The following is a 15,602-nucleotide window of genomic DNA, read 5'->3' as shown; positions in this document are numbered from 1 at the left end:
AAAGCCAGTCATTTATTAATTAGGAAATTTTCTCTATCCTAATCATCCTCCTAAAACCATTGGTTGAAAACTTCCAGCATGTGAACTAATGATACATCATCCCCTGAGCGATACTGTAAGGTATCAAGACTTTTGGCCACTCTTGCTCAGACTGACTCCTAAATTACGTATCAGCTGTACAGTCCAAAGAAAGCCCCTTTGGCTTCTGGCTACTAAAATGCAATAGTCAGTCCATTGAGCGTTGCAAGAATGAAGTAAGATTAGCTGTGGCAGCTACAGTGCTGGCATTTAGCAGGCTCTGCAGACATGAATTTGCTTTCCCCTTAGCTTTCACTAATCTTCCCTGCGGACTGTCATTTATTCTAAAACTGTAGATGTAGGTGAGATCATGTAATTGTGTCTCACATACTCTTACCCCACCTTCATACAGACTTTTTCAAAACCCATGAGTCAGAGGGCTCTGTCGTCCCTTTTTTGTCTGAGTCCCGGATCTCCAGTGTTCAGTCCTGTTATGTCACAGAAAAGCAGGGAGGCTGGAGCCAGAACAGAGAGACAGTTTTGTAATTAGGCAACGGTGCTCTTTTAAGTCCCGCTTTCTGTTTTCTGTTTTGGTTGTATCTTTAAAAGAGGTAGAATCAAAGGGAGGTGGCCCTTGCTTCTGCAGTCCCTGCTCTTCTGAAGGTTTCAACCGAGACATCTGCTGGGTTCTCACCAAAGGAGGCCCGAGGAGAGTTCAGGGGAGAGTGGAGGGGACTGTGGCTTATGAGGGCCACATGTGTTTGTGTTCGCCCATCTGAAAAAGCTTGACTTCTGGCAGCTCGGGCTCCTAGTTACAACATGAATCCAGCAACAGATGAAAGGCTTGCTTTCTTCAGTGTTTCGGAGGTCGAGATCAACAGCTGTTTATATCCTTCAATACCTAACTGAGGGTGAAGCCTTCACATCTGTCAGTACTTTCCGGTTCTACTTCCCTGGATCACAGTGGGGAGGAGCTTAAGTTTGAACCCTGCTCAATTCCCAGGCAGGAACGCTGACATGTGTCCAGGCCTCTAATTCTAATTCTAAGCAGATCTCCCATTTCTCACCCTCCCAGGATCTGTTTGACTGAAGTTCCTTTATTTTATCCTGGCACACATTGTGATCATTTCTCTGAGAATGACTCATAACAGCACAAAGATCAAAAGGGAGGATGGACATTGAGGAAGGACGAAGGGAACACAGGAGAGAGTGCTCCTAAAATAGGATCTTTTAAAAGAAGGCACCAATGCACCAATAACATCTGAGGACAAACCTCAGACAAGCAGGACACTGATGATCACTGTATGATGATGGTGGAGCTTTTCACTTGCTCCTAACATGTTAGAAAGGCCAGAGAGGATGAAGCCAGGCGGGAGAGGGCTTGCCTTGCAACCAGAGAACTGACTTTGATCTATATGCAAAAAGAAAACAAACAAGCAGACAAAAACCCTAGAGTGGAGGCACATGCATATAATCCCAGTGCTGGGGAAGCAGAGATGGGTAAATACTTCCAGCTTACTGGTCCAGCCAGCCTGGTCTAACTGGCCAATTCCAGGTCAAGAGAGATCTTGTATTAAACAATGGTGAATAGCACCTGAGGAGTGATGTCTCACTTTGTCCTACAACACGTGTGCACAAGCACACACACATACAATCCCACATGTGGACACACATAAAAGAAGGAAAGGAAGTGTCTTAGAGTTTTATTGCTGTGAAGAGACACCATGACCACGGCAACTCTTCTAATGGAAAACATTTCATTGAGGCTGGCTTCCAGTTTCAGAGTTCAGTCCATTATCATCATGGCAAGGAGCATGGTGGCGTGCAGACAGACATGGTGCTGGCTGCATCTTGATTAGAGGGCAACAGGAAGCATACCGTGACACTGGGCAGTATCTTAAGCAGAGGAAACCTCAAAGTCTGCCCCCACTACGTTCAACAAGGTCATAACTACTTCAACAAAGCCACACCTCCTCATAGTGCTGTTCCCTATGAATTTATGGGGTCAGTTACATTCAAGCTACCACAGGAAGCCTCTCTCATGGAAACAAGTACTAAGGGAATCCAGAAGTGGTGGCTTGAATAGGTATGGCCCCCAGAGACTCATGTGTTTGAATGCTGGCCCATAGGAAGTGGGACTATTAGGAGGTGTGGCCTTATTGGAAGAAGTGTGTCACTGTAGAGGTGGGCTTAGAGGTCTCATATGTGCTCAAACTATGACCAGTGTGTCACAGTCTCCTTCTGCTGCCTGTGGATCAAATTGTAGAACTCTCAGCTCTCTCTCCAACACCATGTCTGCCTGCTTGCTGCCATGTTCTGCCATTATGATAATGGACTAAACCTCTGAAATTGTAAGCCAACCCCAATTAAATATTGTCCTTTATATGAGTTGTGGTGGTTATGGTGTCTCTTCACAGTAATAAAACCCTAAATAAGACAGGCGACATCTTTGCATTGATGCAATATTGGAACTTCACAAAGATTAGTTTTCTAGTTACTGAACCATTCAACATCTTGAGGCTTCAGAATTCGCTTATTCCTGAGATATTCAAATAGCACATATTCTACAGCTGTATAGAGGGTATACCATAATGAGTGGAATTCACACACACACACACACACACACACACACACACACACACAAATTGGTATCTGATTTGTACCTCAAAGGAGAGAGTGGGGAAAGGAGAGAGTGTGAGTAGCTAAACTATGGTGAGAAGCACATTTCTTTTCCTCGGGAAAGAAAAGCATTCAGGATGGTTACCGTAGAAGGAAAAGTGGTAGGAGTTTTAAAACTGAAGGCTCATACAAATTCAATGCGAAAAGGACAACTCAAACAATGGACGAAAGATCCTAGTAGGTGTTGGTTAGGGTTACCATTGCTGTGATGAAACACTATGACCAAAGTAACCTGGGAAGGAAAGGGTTTATTTGGTGTATTTTATTCCACATCACTGTTCATCACTGAAGGAAGTCAGAGCAGGAACTCAAACAGGGCAGGAACCTGAAGGCAGGAGCTGAGGCAGAGGCCATGGAGGGGGCTGCTTGCTGTCTTGCTCACCTGTTTCCTTTTTCTTCTTTCAAGATTTATTTATTTTATGTGTATAGACATATCACCACATGAATTCCCTAAGCAGCTGCCATGTGGGTGCTGGGAATTAAACCTAGGTCCTCTGGAAGAGAAACCAGTGCTCTTAACGGCTGAGCCATCTCTCCAGTACCTCAGCTGTTTTCTTATAGAACCCAGGACCACCAGCCCAGGGGTGGCCCCACCCACATGAGCTGGGCCCGCCCACGTCTATCACTAATTAAGAAAATGTCCTATAGGCTTGCCTACAGCTGAGCTGATGGAAATAATTGCTTTATTGAAATACCCCCCTCTCAGATGACTCTAGTTTGTGTCAAGTTGACATAAAACTACCCTGCATAGTGGGCATTTCTCAATAGAAGACATGTAAGCAACTGACAGGCATATGAAAAAAATAAGACATATGGTATTTTACGTATTCAATCAGTAGATATCCAAATGGATGCCTGAATAAAGAAAATGTGATATATATACATAATGGAATTTTTTTCAGTCTTTACAAAGGAAATCAGGGCTGGAGAGATGGCTCAGTGGTTAAGTGCACTTACTGCTCTTGCAGAGGACAGAACCCACACAGCAGCTCACAACTACCCGTAACTTCAGTTCCTGGGCATCTGACATTCTCTTCTGGTTTCTGTGGACTCCTGCACACATGAGGTGCACATAAACTCATGCAGGCTCATGCATATACACATAAATAAAAATAAATAAGTCTTAACAGGCAATCTTAGCTAGGTGTGGTGGCATACATTTATGGTCCTATCACTTGGAAGGCTGAAGCAGGACTGACTTGTAGTCCAGACCAACTAGGGCTATATAGTGAGTTCCGGGCAAACATGGCCTGCACATGGAAACTTGTCTCAGCTCTAACACATTCTTTCTCCCTCTCTCCTCCCCCCCTCCCCCGTCTCTCTCAGGGTTGGGCACACAAAGGCAAATGTCACATTATCTCACAAATGGAATCTAAAACTGCAACGTTCATAAAGTAGAGTAGAAAGGAAGTTACCAGGGGCTAGTGAGAAATTTTGTTCAAAGGATACAAAATTTCAGCAAAAAAAGGAAAAAAGAACAATTGTACAGTATAGTAGTAACTATACTTTTTGCTGTCTATTAAATTATAAGTTTAAGAAATTCTCATTATTATTACCATTATCATCATTATTATTATATTATTATTAGTAGTAGTATTAATTGGCCAGGCTAGAGGATCAAACCTAGGGCCTTGGCAATAGAACACAAGTGTTCCCCATTGAACTATATTCCCAGCCCTCATCTAAGATCAGGGAATCTGTGTTTTGAACAGAAGGCCCAGGCAATATTGACAACTCTATAAAGGTTAATATTCCTCTACGATTAAAAGTGTTAGCAGAGGTGGTGTCTCAAGCATTTAATTCCAGCACTGAGGAGTGGAGCAGTAGACCTCTGTGAGCTGGGGCCAGTCTTTCCTACTATCAAGTACCAAACAGACAGAGTTACATGGAGAGACCCTGTCTAAACTAACAAATGATAAATGCCATTGAATTCCGTTTTTAAGAGAAAGAACGTGCCACGTCAAACTTGGAAACACACATACTAAAAACTCCTTTCTTGGGACCAGTAGGTAAAGGTGCACAAGCTTGATAGCCTGGTTCTATCCTGGGATGCACAGGTTGAAGGAGAGAACCCAGTTCTTGTAAGTTGTCCTTTAACCTCTACACATACACCTGACATTCATGCTTACACACATAGACAGACAGTATTTAAAAAAAAAAACAACACTTTTAAAGTACTCCTCTTGGAAATTCATACAATGCACGTTGACATATTAAGAACCCTGTGCTGAAAGAAAAATACTCAGCTTCCTCAGAATTTCCCAAGCTTATTTTTTTCTCTAGGGGAATCCTGCCAAGATTCCTCAGAACATCAATGCTGTGGAGCAAAGAAACAGAACTCAGTTTGTATACAGAACGATGAAGAAAACACATAGGAAAGAAAGCAATACTCCCCAGAACTAAGTCTAAAATCACCTACGATGCTCTGTTCCCCAAACAGATGTCCAGAGGCTGCCTCCCTCTCAAGTAATCCAAGGATGCTGTACTGAGATGTTTGGTCTGCAGCATAACGTGGCAATGGCAATTGGCAGTGGGCAGGAGTGCCCAGAGTTCAAAGCATCCAGACGCCAATACCAGGGGATGATGCCATATCATTATCACAATTGTATATTCTGCACATGATATTAACGATTACTTCTGAAAAAGAAAATCCCTCCCAGCACAAGTAGCCTCTAGTAGTGAAATAAAAGTGCATAAAGATAAGAATGAAGGATTTCCCACCCTTTGGAGACTCAGAACACCTGCCCAGGGGAGTTTCTGGGGAAACTCCTAGACAATACTGAACACCTCACTTCCTTTCTGATAACAAGGGACAGGAGAGGGAAACATGAGGGGACTAGACAAGTTGAGGCAAAGCCAGTATCCTGCCTGACAAACTGGTTTATGCACTGAATACTTCAAGATGCACCATAGTGCATCGATTTATGTCCTTTCTTTCTAATACTAGTTACATCTATACGTCCCTTCTCAAGTCGGGGACACCTCTCCATCTACGGCGATTTCAATGGGCCTCACTGTGTGCTTTTCATGCACATTCATCGTATACCTCACATGCTGTTTTGGGATCTCAGCTATCCCGGTAGCACAGTATTCACTCCTCTTAAAAATGTTTGCGGGTGCCCATGCAGGCTCCAGGCACTGTGCTAAGCACTGGAGCCACGGTCATGGAAACGAGATCCCATTCCTACTTTGCCTTGGCTGTAAAGCAAATGAATTCCTATCCAGCCTGTGCATACATGGGAATCCAATAGCTAGAAACGCTAAGAGGTGGGAAAGGCTGACTCCAAACCCTTGTGTTTTATGACTGCTCGCACAAGACAAGCCAACATATCTGTATTTCAGATGTTCCAGTCTGTCTAGCAGTTAATGGAGTTAACAGTAGGGCCTGCAACTGCAATAGGCTGTGGGTAGGGGAGACGAAAACGCCAGGATCTTTATTCCCCCGGGGTATGAGCCCCTGTGTGCTTTTCCTCAAATCATCTGTGGATTCCCATAATGGGATTTTCAATCTTGAAAGGTTAATACCAACAATAGTCATATCCCAATCAAGGCAGCCTTGCATGACAATAAACCAAAACCCAAAAAACTCTTATGAGGTTGATTAGATTTGAAGCCAAAAAGATCCTAGCTAACATTTTCCTAATACCCCCAAGCATGTGGAATGTGTACCACTGGAGTCCACAAAATCACAGATAGACCATAAATGACCTCTGCCCATTTCAATCAGATTCAGATATATAAATTTCAGATATATAGCTGATGGAATTCAGGGAAACACTGACATGGGTGCTTCCAGTATTCAAAGACAATGTAAGACTCACAGTATGAAAACTTTATCAGTTCGGAGGGAATGAGACAAAACTTTTTTTTTTTGAGTCAGGGTTTCTCTGTGGCTTTGGAGGCTGTCCTGGAACTTGCTCTGTAGACCAGGCTGGCCTCGAACCTAAGAGATCTACCTGCCTCTGCCTCCCAAGTGCTGGGATTAAAGGCATGCTCCACCAACGCCCAGCTGACAAAACATTTTTTTTTTAAAAACATAAAAGCAAAAACCACACAATCAAATTTCGAGGCCAGTTATACACTCACCAACACATGTTGGAAATATGTCCTCGTTGTTGATCTGGACTTCAATCCAATCCATAAGCAGGTTCATGTACTGGGGAGCTGGCAGTGCAGTTGGTTTCTTATACTTGAGGTCATCCTGCCACCGGTACTCATACTTGGGACCCCCTGACATCACTGGGCACGTCCGCTCAGTGCAGAACTCACAGATGGTGCCATAGATGAGATTGATGCGATTGAAGAAGTCTACCACATGCACAGCCACCCAGTCGTTCTGGTCCTCTCCGCTGGGTAACTGCACAGCTGCTCTCAGGTCCACACCTGAATTGAGGGATGCCTGAGCTCGTTTATGCAGCTCAAACCTCTGTGTCCCAGGTTCAAATTTCCTCTTGGGCCGGAAGGTCTTGTCCTTGTTGAACACTTGCTTCAGGGCTATGGACATGGTCTCCTCCTTGTCTTCCTTCCTTCTGCAGGAAGTGAAAAGGCACTTGGGACTTCTCAGTGAGAGATCACAGCCCAACAGAGTTTTCCACTGCCACCCCTCAGGCCCCAGTCTTGCAGCCTGTAGTTCTACTCAATTTCAAATGGCTCCTTCCATCTTCCTCTTGAATGATCTCCAAGGGAACCTCATGTTCCTTCCTAAAGACAGGAAAGAAAAGGGAACTTGTGAGTGCTCGCTTTGCATGTAAGAACTAATGAAGGCTTAGGAAACTTTCCACCTTGCATTGCTGGCTGTGTTTAGTGCCTCTGGATCTCAGTATCTGAATATGAGGGTTAAGCTATTGCCCTGCGGGCTACACTGGCACTGTGAGCTACACACACAGCTAAGGAAGAAAAGATACTACCCTCCTGTTCTTTGTGGTCCCTGTCAAATCTTTGCTGGCTCTTCTCTGTGTGAGCCTATAAGCTAAGGGCTTTTCCAAGGACTGTGTTAGCCAATGAGTCAGCCCTATTGTATATCTACTCCTTTTCGGAGATTAATGAGTAAGCATAGATTGTCTCTGACTTCCCTGATGGGACCAGGTGGCTATCATACCACTAGGAGTCTGTATCTGCTGGATCTGTAAGAAGTGATGAAAGTGGCCAGCTTAAGCCCTATAGGGGTCATGTGTAATGCAGCTGAGGAAGCTGAACTTCAGGAGAGAGATTAGGGAGGTGGGTATGACAGGAACAAGAGGGAAGGGCAAAGAGGAGGAAAAACAATAGGAGATGGAGGGAATGGAAGGGGAAGAAGAGGAAGGAAGGAGGGGAAGGAAGAGGAGGAGGAGTAGGGAAGAGGCAGCTGCACAGTGACTATTAAAACAGAGGGAACAGACACATGCCCAAGTTGCCATGGAGAGAACACAAGGAAGAAAGAGGCAGTAAGAGGGGGAAAGTGGCTCCTTCAGTTGCAGACGATCTAAGAAATGACCCAACACTCCTGACGTTTAGCTGCACTTCTTACCTTTGGGATACATTTGTTCTTCCAGGGTTGGTCAAATAAATCCTTGATCTTAATTCTGCTAATTTAAGTGAGTTGTTCCTTTGCGAGGAGCCCTAACTATGACAGCAGTTGTCATCTCTATAATGCACCACCCTTTATGTTCCTAATGTCACTCCCAGGAGCCCTTTGGAACGGGCTTGCTCTGGCAATGGACACGTTAGATGGACTTGTGGTACAATGTGACACCCTCTATCCACGTGCGGTACTGAGTAGTCGGATATAGACAGTATAACTAAGGAACTTTAATTAACTTGAATTTATTTAGCCATGCATGCTAGTGGCTACCACATGGTCAGATTCCTGGAAGATGAGCAGACTCACAGCAAGGATCATTCTTCCCGGATCTCTAGGTGATAGGATTACTACCTTGATAAGAGCCTGTAGCTAACAGGAGGCATAGCACCAGACTTGGTTTGTTGGTCCCTTGTAAAGGCACTTTCCACATGGCCCCTTACTCTGAACTGTGGTGTATTTCATCCTGCCTTTCCCACTGGTTCACGAAGCTCCCTACCCAGAGGTATGTTCCTTGTTACCAGAAGTTTCTCCAATAAAGAGTGGGCTGAGGTAAAGGCTGTCCTGCAGCTTTGGCACAGAAGGGGATAATAGGTCCACTCAAGCCAGACTGTAGCAAAGCGAGCCCAGAGCTGGGGCCAGCCTCAGAACAGCCAGGACAGAATCTGTCACAGAGGACTGGAGAAGGAGCTCTCTGAACTGCTTTATTCACACCCACAAGGGAGTCTACCACCCCATGTGAACATGCTAACATGGGAATATGTTCCTGAGCTATCTTAACAATTTTAAATTAGCACGTACGGTATTAGGTTTCACCACAGCATTTTCAAACAAAACTAATTTATGTTCGTTCTTCCGGAGAGATGGGATTCCCTCCTGCAGATCTTGCCCTTTGCTCAGCACAGTCACGGTCCTGCTACCACGTGTCTCTCCCTGTCTTCCCCACAGCCCGCTACTCACGCCCCCTCTCTTCTCCCGCCCTTCTCCTAATAGATTCCCCTAGAATGACACATGGGGGAAATCAATCCCTTTTCTTCTTTTCTTGTTACATTAAGCATATACTCCCTGCTCCCACAGAAAAGATCCATGTGGAAAAGATCACATGACACCCTGCCTGAGATCTTCTATGAAGTCATACTCCAAGGTAGTCTGGACTATCAACTATGTGGCTATCAAACTCTAGGGTGTGGGCAGGTACGGTCTCTCTTTAAAGGAAAACCTACTTGGGGGGCTGGGTTATAAGCTCGGTGGCAGAGCACTTACCCAGAATGCATGAGGCAGTAGATTCAACTCCAGTGCCACAGAAAAAGGGGAGGGAGGGAGGGAGAGAGGGATAGAGGGAGGGAGGGAGGGAGGGAGGGAGGGAGGGAGGGAGGGAGGGAGGGAGGAAGGGAGGAAGGGAGGGAGGGAGGGAGAGAGGATTGAAGGTGGGTTCCTTGAAGATTTAGTTTGCCTGAAAGAGCCTGAAGAAACCTGAACCCTTAAAAGGTCACTACCAAGATAAATGCATGAGTGAGAAGTTGGGAAGATAGAGAAATGGTGAGACTTTGCTCTTCTTTTTCCTCACAGTGACAGGTGGCTCCTTCCCTTTAGCAAAGAAGATTGGAGGGTAACAGGGTCCCATCAACTCCCATGGTCCTTAGAGCCATCCACTTCCCCCAATGCCATGACCCTCAGTACCTCTGATTCTGCTGCTGGTGCAACCTGTAGTGTCTACTCTCATGGACACCATGTGTCAGGCTCTCACGGACACAGATGTCTGACATCCCTGATGGAAACACATAAGAACTTCCTTTTTGGTGCAGTGGTGGCAAACACCTTTAATCCCAGCACTCGGGAGGCAAAAGCAGGCAGATCTCTATGAGTTTGAGGTCTACAGAATAAGTTCCAGCAAAGCCAAGGCTACACAGAAGCCTGACTCAGACCCACCCCCAAATAACTTTCTCAAAGTTGGCCAAGTGAGGCTCCTATATATAAAGCAAGGGCTATTGGGATGGATGAGAAAAGATCCATCGCACCTGTGATGCTAAATGAGTGCATCCTATGCATCTTTCAAGGTGTCAGAGCTATGCTGTGTAGAGACCTAAGAGTTTTAACCTACAAGGGGCACAGTGGATGTGCCTGGCCTTCCTTTCTAACCCTGTCTACATGGAGACCCTGCCTGTAGTGTACTCTTTCATCCCATTCAATGGCTGCAGCTAGCCAGGGTTCTGATCTCAGCCTGAGTATCTTAGCAAGTGCCTGTCTCAAAATGTTTATGAAACAAGTGAAAGGCTGGAGATGTAAGGGCGCTTTCCCAACAGGTGCAAAGCCCTGGGTTCAATCCCCAGCAATGTTATAAAAACCAGACACAGTGCTTATCACACATTAACGTGGAGACCCAAGGTTGTGTTTAAATACAGGTAGAAGCTTCAAGTTTGCACTTCAGAGAAGCTCCAAATGACACCAGGTCTACTGATCCATAAACAGGTGACACTGAGTATCGAGCCTGATCTACAGAAGGGGGCATGTTAGAAATGAAGACTCTCTAGATCTAAATCTGCACGTTAACAACATCTCAGAAACAAACACTTGAAGCCCTAGGTAGGACAGGTGATGGGCTGGATAACTATAGGGATAAAGGCACAACCTGGTTCTTGTGATTTTGTCAACAGTTTGCTTCATAACCAGAGTCTGCAGGTGAGGGCACATGTTGTGCTGAGGAGTGAGAAGAACTTAGTACTTTCAACTCAACTGCTTTGCTTGTGGGGGTGGGGTGGTATTGGGAGGGGGTGTTCTGGTCCGGGTGAATCTGGATAGCAGAGCACCAAGCACCTCCAAGCCTCAGGGAAAACCATTGTGTAATACCACATGGAGAGTGGCTACTGCCACTGCAGCCACATGCCAGAAGCTTCGTAGACTAATAGTGACATAGTGGTTATTCACTTTGTCTAGTGTCCAGAAAGAAAAGAACAAGTCATAAGTTTTGGGTCCTGGATAGAAACACTAAGAAAATTCCGTTATGAATAGCATCCATTATAATGCTGATTTTCAATAAATATTTGAAGTCAATCGCTATTTAATTGAAAAACATTTACTAAGGCCTATTTATTCAGCAGACACAGGACTAGGTACCAGCGGGGCAGAATTAATTGAAATTTGGCTTCTATCTATGAGGACCTCACGATCTGGTGTTCAGTGTGGTCAGTCTGAACTTTTGCTTTTCATGCCCCAAAGCCTGACACAAATGTGGACACAGATGCCATTCCTTCAGTGTGTTATTTGAGTTCGGAATGAAATGGGCACAAGGCCTTTGGAAAGAGAAAAACAGAAATCCAAACAAACAGCCTTAAACTGACAGCAGCTCCATGTGTTCTCCATATTTTCTGCTTAATAGATCAACTTTAGCAATAAAACAAATGCACAATAAAAATATGCAGAGAGAACTCAGGCTGGGCCAGGAGGGAATGTTGACAAGGTAGCTAAGCAACGCTGGCAAGGCAACGGTGAAGGAAGTTCTTATTTTTCTTTTCCTAGTGATATCTTCTGCCTCATTAGTTGAAAAATCAGAGTCCTTGCCAGGGATAAAGGAAGAAAGGAAAGGACTCTCCCACTGCCTCCTGGGAAATGAATCTCTCTGGCGTCTGAACGCTAAGAGGCCGTCATGGTGAGGCAGAAAGTTGATGGTGTCAGAAAGAGGAACAACGCTGATTAATGTTAACAGTGAGAAGCACATGGTTGGGAGAAGTCCCGAATGTCATCTTTGGCTTGGAGGCTGTCTCCGGGCAGGACACCTGACTATAGAAAAACCACAAGAAAACGCCCCTAAACACCCCACACGAAGGAGGCATAACCTGGCCCCTGCCTTGCTGGGGTCTAAGAGGCTGGAATGGTGATGGGCACAGACTTCACGGAAGATTTGCTGAACACACAAGTAAACAACAGTGAATGAAAAACATACGCACTAAACTAGGACCACAGAAGTTAAACAAAATTGTAGCTCCTAATTTGAGTCATTTGGAGATTCAGCCTCAGCCTTGGTAAACTCAAGAGTCAGCCACTGAATCTGAATACACCAATTACCCAGGGATGTTCTGGAATGGCATTCCAGTCTCCTGCAGGGACAGGACACCTGTCCACTTCTAATGGGCTCCTCCTGTCCTCGGTGCTATTTAAAATTCTAGTCCCAGTTGACCTGAACTCACTGCCTCTAGACGGACAGCTGGGGAGCCTGCATGGGACCCAACTTGGCACCCAGCATGTGGGTGACAGTTGTGAAGCCTGGTCTGTTTGTGGGACCCCTGGCAGTGGGACCAGGATCTATCCCTGGTGCATGAGCTGGCCTTTTGGAACCCATACCCTATGGTGAGATGCCCTGTTCAACCTTGATGAGGGGCTTGGTTCTGCCTCAGCTGGATATGCCAGGCCTTACACATTCTGAGGAGTGGATGGGGGTGGAGGAGGAGGCAGGGAAGGAGGGGGACTGTGGTTGGTGTGTCAAATGAATAAAAATCTAAAATAAATAAAAATTAGAGAAACAGAAAAAATCTAATCTCAGAATTAAAGAACAAGTCTGATATCATTCTACCAAGCTTATTTTCCTCTCTGTGGCTGGGACAGTCGACAGAACTTTGCTCTTAGACTGTCAATACCGAATAAAGTAGGTTTTAAGAGGCGGTGTATATGTGTGTGCGTGTGTGCGTACCTGTGTGTGCATGTGTGCCTGGAGGTCCTGGGGGGATGTCAAGTGGCCTGCTTTATCATGTTCCTTCTTATCTGAGAGAGTTTTTCACTGAACCTGGAATGAAGCTGTCAGCCAGCAAACCTCATAGCCGCCCTCCCCATCTCCTCCACCTCCCAGCATTGGGGCTATAGGATTCCATACAGTCAGTCACTCCTGTTTCTGATTTGGGTGTCTTAGTTGTTTTTCTATTTCTGTGATATGATGCCATGACCAAGGCAACTTGTAGAAGAAAGTGGCTGTTGGGGCTTACAGTTTCAGAGGTCCATAGCAGCAGGCAGGTATGGGGCTGGAGCTGAGAGCTCACGTCTTAAGACAAGGGAGAGCGAGACAGAGAGACAGAGACGGGAAGGGGCAGAAGTCTTTTAAAAGCTTGAAAACCAGTCCTTGGCCGTTCTCATTCATACCACCACAATGAGTTCTGGGCATTTGAACTCAGGTCCTTGTACTTGCACAGTAAGTATTATTTCCTGAGCCATGCCACAGCCCTGTGTATTGATAAATAAAATCGACATCATCTGATGCTCGGAGGCTCTTCTAAAGGATGCGCTGGCTGGTTCCTTTCTACCAATGTTTGTGTATCCTTACACTCCTGTACTCTCCACACAACACCAACAAATAGGAGATTCCTGACTGAGAAGTAGCTTTGTTACTCCCAACACACCTCAACTCGGAGCCGCTTCATCCATGTAGTTTTTTAGATTGGGTGAGACAACCACTGCTGCCTCACTATAATCTTCAAAGACATGCATGACTGCAGAAGCCAGCATTTCTAAAACACACACGAAATCAGTAAGAGCAGGTGAAGCCTTGTATAAACCTGTCCCGTGACTTTCCTTACCCATCACCCTTAGCTGTTCAATGGCCATTCATACTCCGTGGCATTTCATCTGTTTATTTATTTAGCCACCAGAACAGACATTCTAGCAGTAAAAGTTTGAGTATCTCAAAAATGAAAGCATCAGCCGGGCGTTGGTGGCGCACGCCTTTAATCCCAGCACTCGGGAGGCAGAGGCAGGTGGATCTCTGTGAGTTTGAGGCTAGGCTGGACCGACAGCCTCCAAAACAATACAGAGAAACCCTGTCTGGTAAAACCAAAATAAAATAAAATAAAAAATAAAAATGAAAGCATCACATGCCACCCTTCACACTGCCACAGCAGCAACCGCAGGGGTGGATCAGCGCAGAGCAAGTGGCTTAGAAACAGCCCATGAGTCAAATGATCCGCCATTCCCCAGATTCACAAACAGCACCACCCAGAAGAGGACCCATGGCTGGAAAAGAGAAGGGGTAAGTTATAAGGAGAATAGGTTCAACACTATGCATCACAGTCCATAGAAGGAAGACAGAAGTTCATCTATATGTTTTCTTAAATAAGGGCTCTGTGGATGCTCGTGTGGGGTAGCTGGGTTTCCCAGCAATGAAGAAGATGGGGAATCTTTGGTCTAACCTTAGATAGGCTTGATCCAACTTATCCCAGTTTTAAGAATGAGTAGTGAAGGAAAATCACTGCAAAAGCTATCTGGCCAATTGGATTTTATAAAAGATATCTGATGATTTTATTTTTATGTTTATATATTTTATTTTTGTTTTTGAGACAGGGGTTCACTATATAACTCTGGCTGTCCTCAAACTCAGAGATCCACCTGCCTCTCTACCTCCCAAGTACTAGGATTAAAGGAATGCCCAGCACAGATGACCTATCTATCTGCCTGTCCGTCTATCTGTCTGTCTGTCCATCCATCCATCCATCCATCCATCCATCCATCCATCCATCGATCTATCTGTCATCAGCCTACCTACTATCTACCTATCATCTGTCTATCTACTGCGTATGAGTGTTTTTTGTACATCTGCACACCAGAAGATGGCATCAGATCTCATGGAACTTCAGTTATAGATGGTTGTGAGCTGACATGTGGGGAATTGAACTCAGGACCCTGAAAGAACAGTCAGTGCTCTTAAGTACCGAGCCATCTCTCCTGGCCCTAAGGATTTTATTAACACTGAAAAAGACGGAAGTTCTAAGTTGGTAAAGCCTGTTATATTAGTCCCATATCTTTCAGTTGTCAGGAAAATCATTTTGTGGCTAAAAAAAGATGTGGTTTTAAAATACAGTATCTATGTTTGGCAAGGTAGGAGGAAGATAGATGAAAGACAAAGGTAATATAATGGCTGAAATAAAATTAAGGTAGGCTAAAATACATAAGTATTTTTTTTATTTTAAATTATAGGTATTTAGCCTGTAGCATGACTACCTAGAACCTCCTACAGATGAGATGGAGTTCATTGTCGACTATCATTTCTCTCTGTGTGTCTGAAACAAGGAATGACAGATGTTTCTTGGAGAAGTATTGCTTTAAAGTAAAAATGTTCAGACTTAAGAAAGTCAGTTCCTGTAACTGTCAACGGACATATGTACCCTTAGCCGTTCTAAGTGAATGTGAGTCTCAGGCTGGGAAAGTTTCTTTCCTGGCTTGAGAGGAGCTGACGTGTGACATCTGGAACCACCGCAAGAGATCTTTGAAGGGGAGTAGAGAAGTCAAAGAGGGCGGAAGGACTGGAAATTGGGAAATGCAGTTCTCGTGTTCAAAAGAGCACAGTGTTCGGCTCAGAGGGGCAGAGGAA

General features: G+C 45.0%; 1 protein-coding gene across 3 annotated transcripts in view; it reads right to left on the bottom strand.

Annotated features, from left to right (window-relative positions):
* Mob3b (MOB kinase activator 3B) overlaps window positions 1-15,602 on the bottom strand; it is a 168,257-nt gene that overhangs the window by 94,211 nt on the left and 58,444 nt on the right. For all 3 annotated transcript variants that reach the window (XM_013121075.3, XM_040740319.1, XM_040740323.1), the window contains exon 2: window positions 6,784-7,398. In XM_013121075.3, the coding sequence (XP_012976529.1) occupies window positions 6,784-7,201 (418 nt within the window). In that variant the 5' untranslated portion in view covers window positions 7,202-7,398. The remainder of the gene's footprint in view (window positions 1-6,783; window positions 7,399-15,602) is intronic.

This window comes from Mesocricetus auratus, unplaced genomic scaffold, assembly GCF_017639785.1.
Source record: "Mesocricetus auratus isolate SY011 unplaced genomic scaffold, BCM_Maur_2.0 Super-Scaffold_6730, whole genome shotgun sequence".
Classification (NCBI taxonomy): domain Eukaryota; kingdom Metazoa; phylum Chordata; class Mammalia; order Rodentia; family Cricetidae; genus Mesocricetus; species Mesocricetus auratus.
This window is presented reverse-complemented; position numbering and strand designations above follow the sequence as displayed.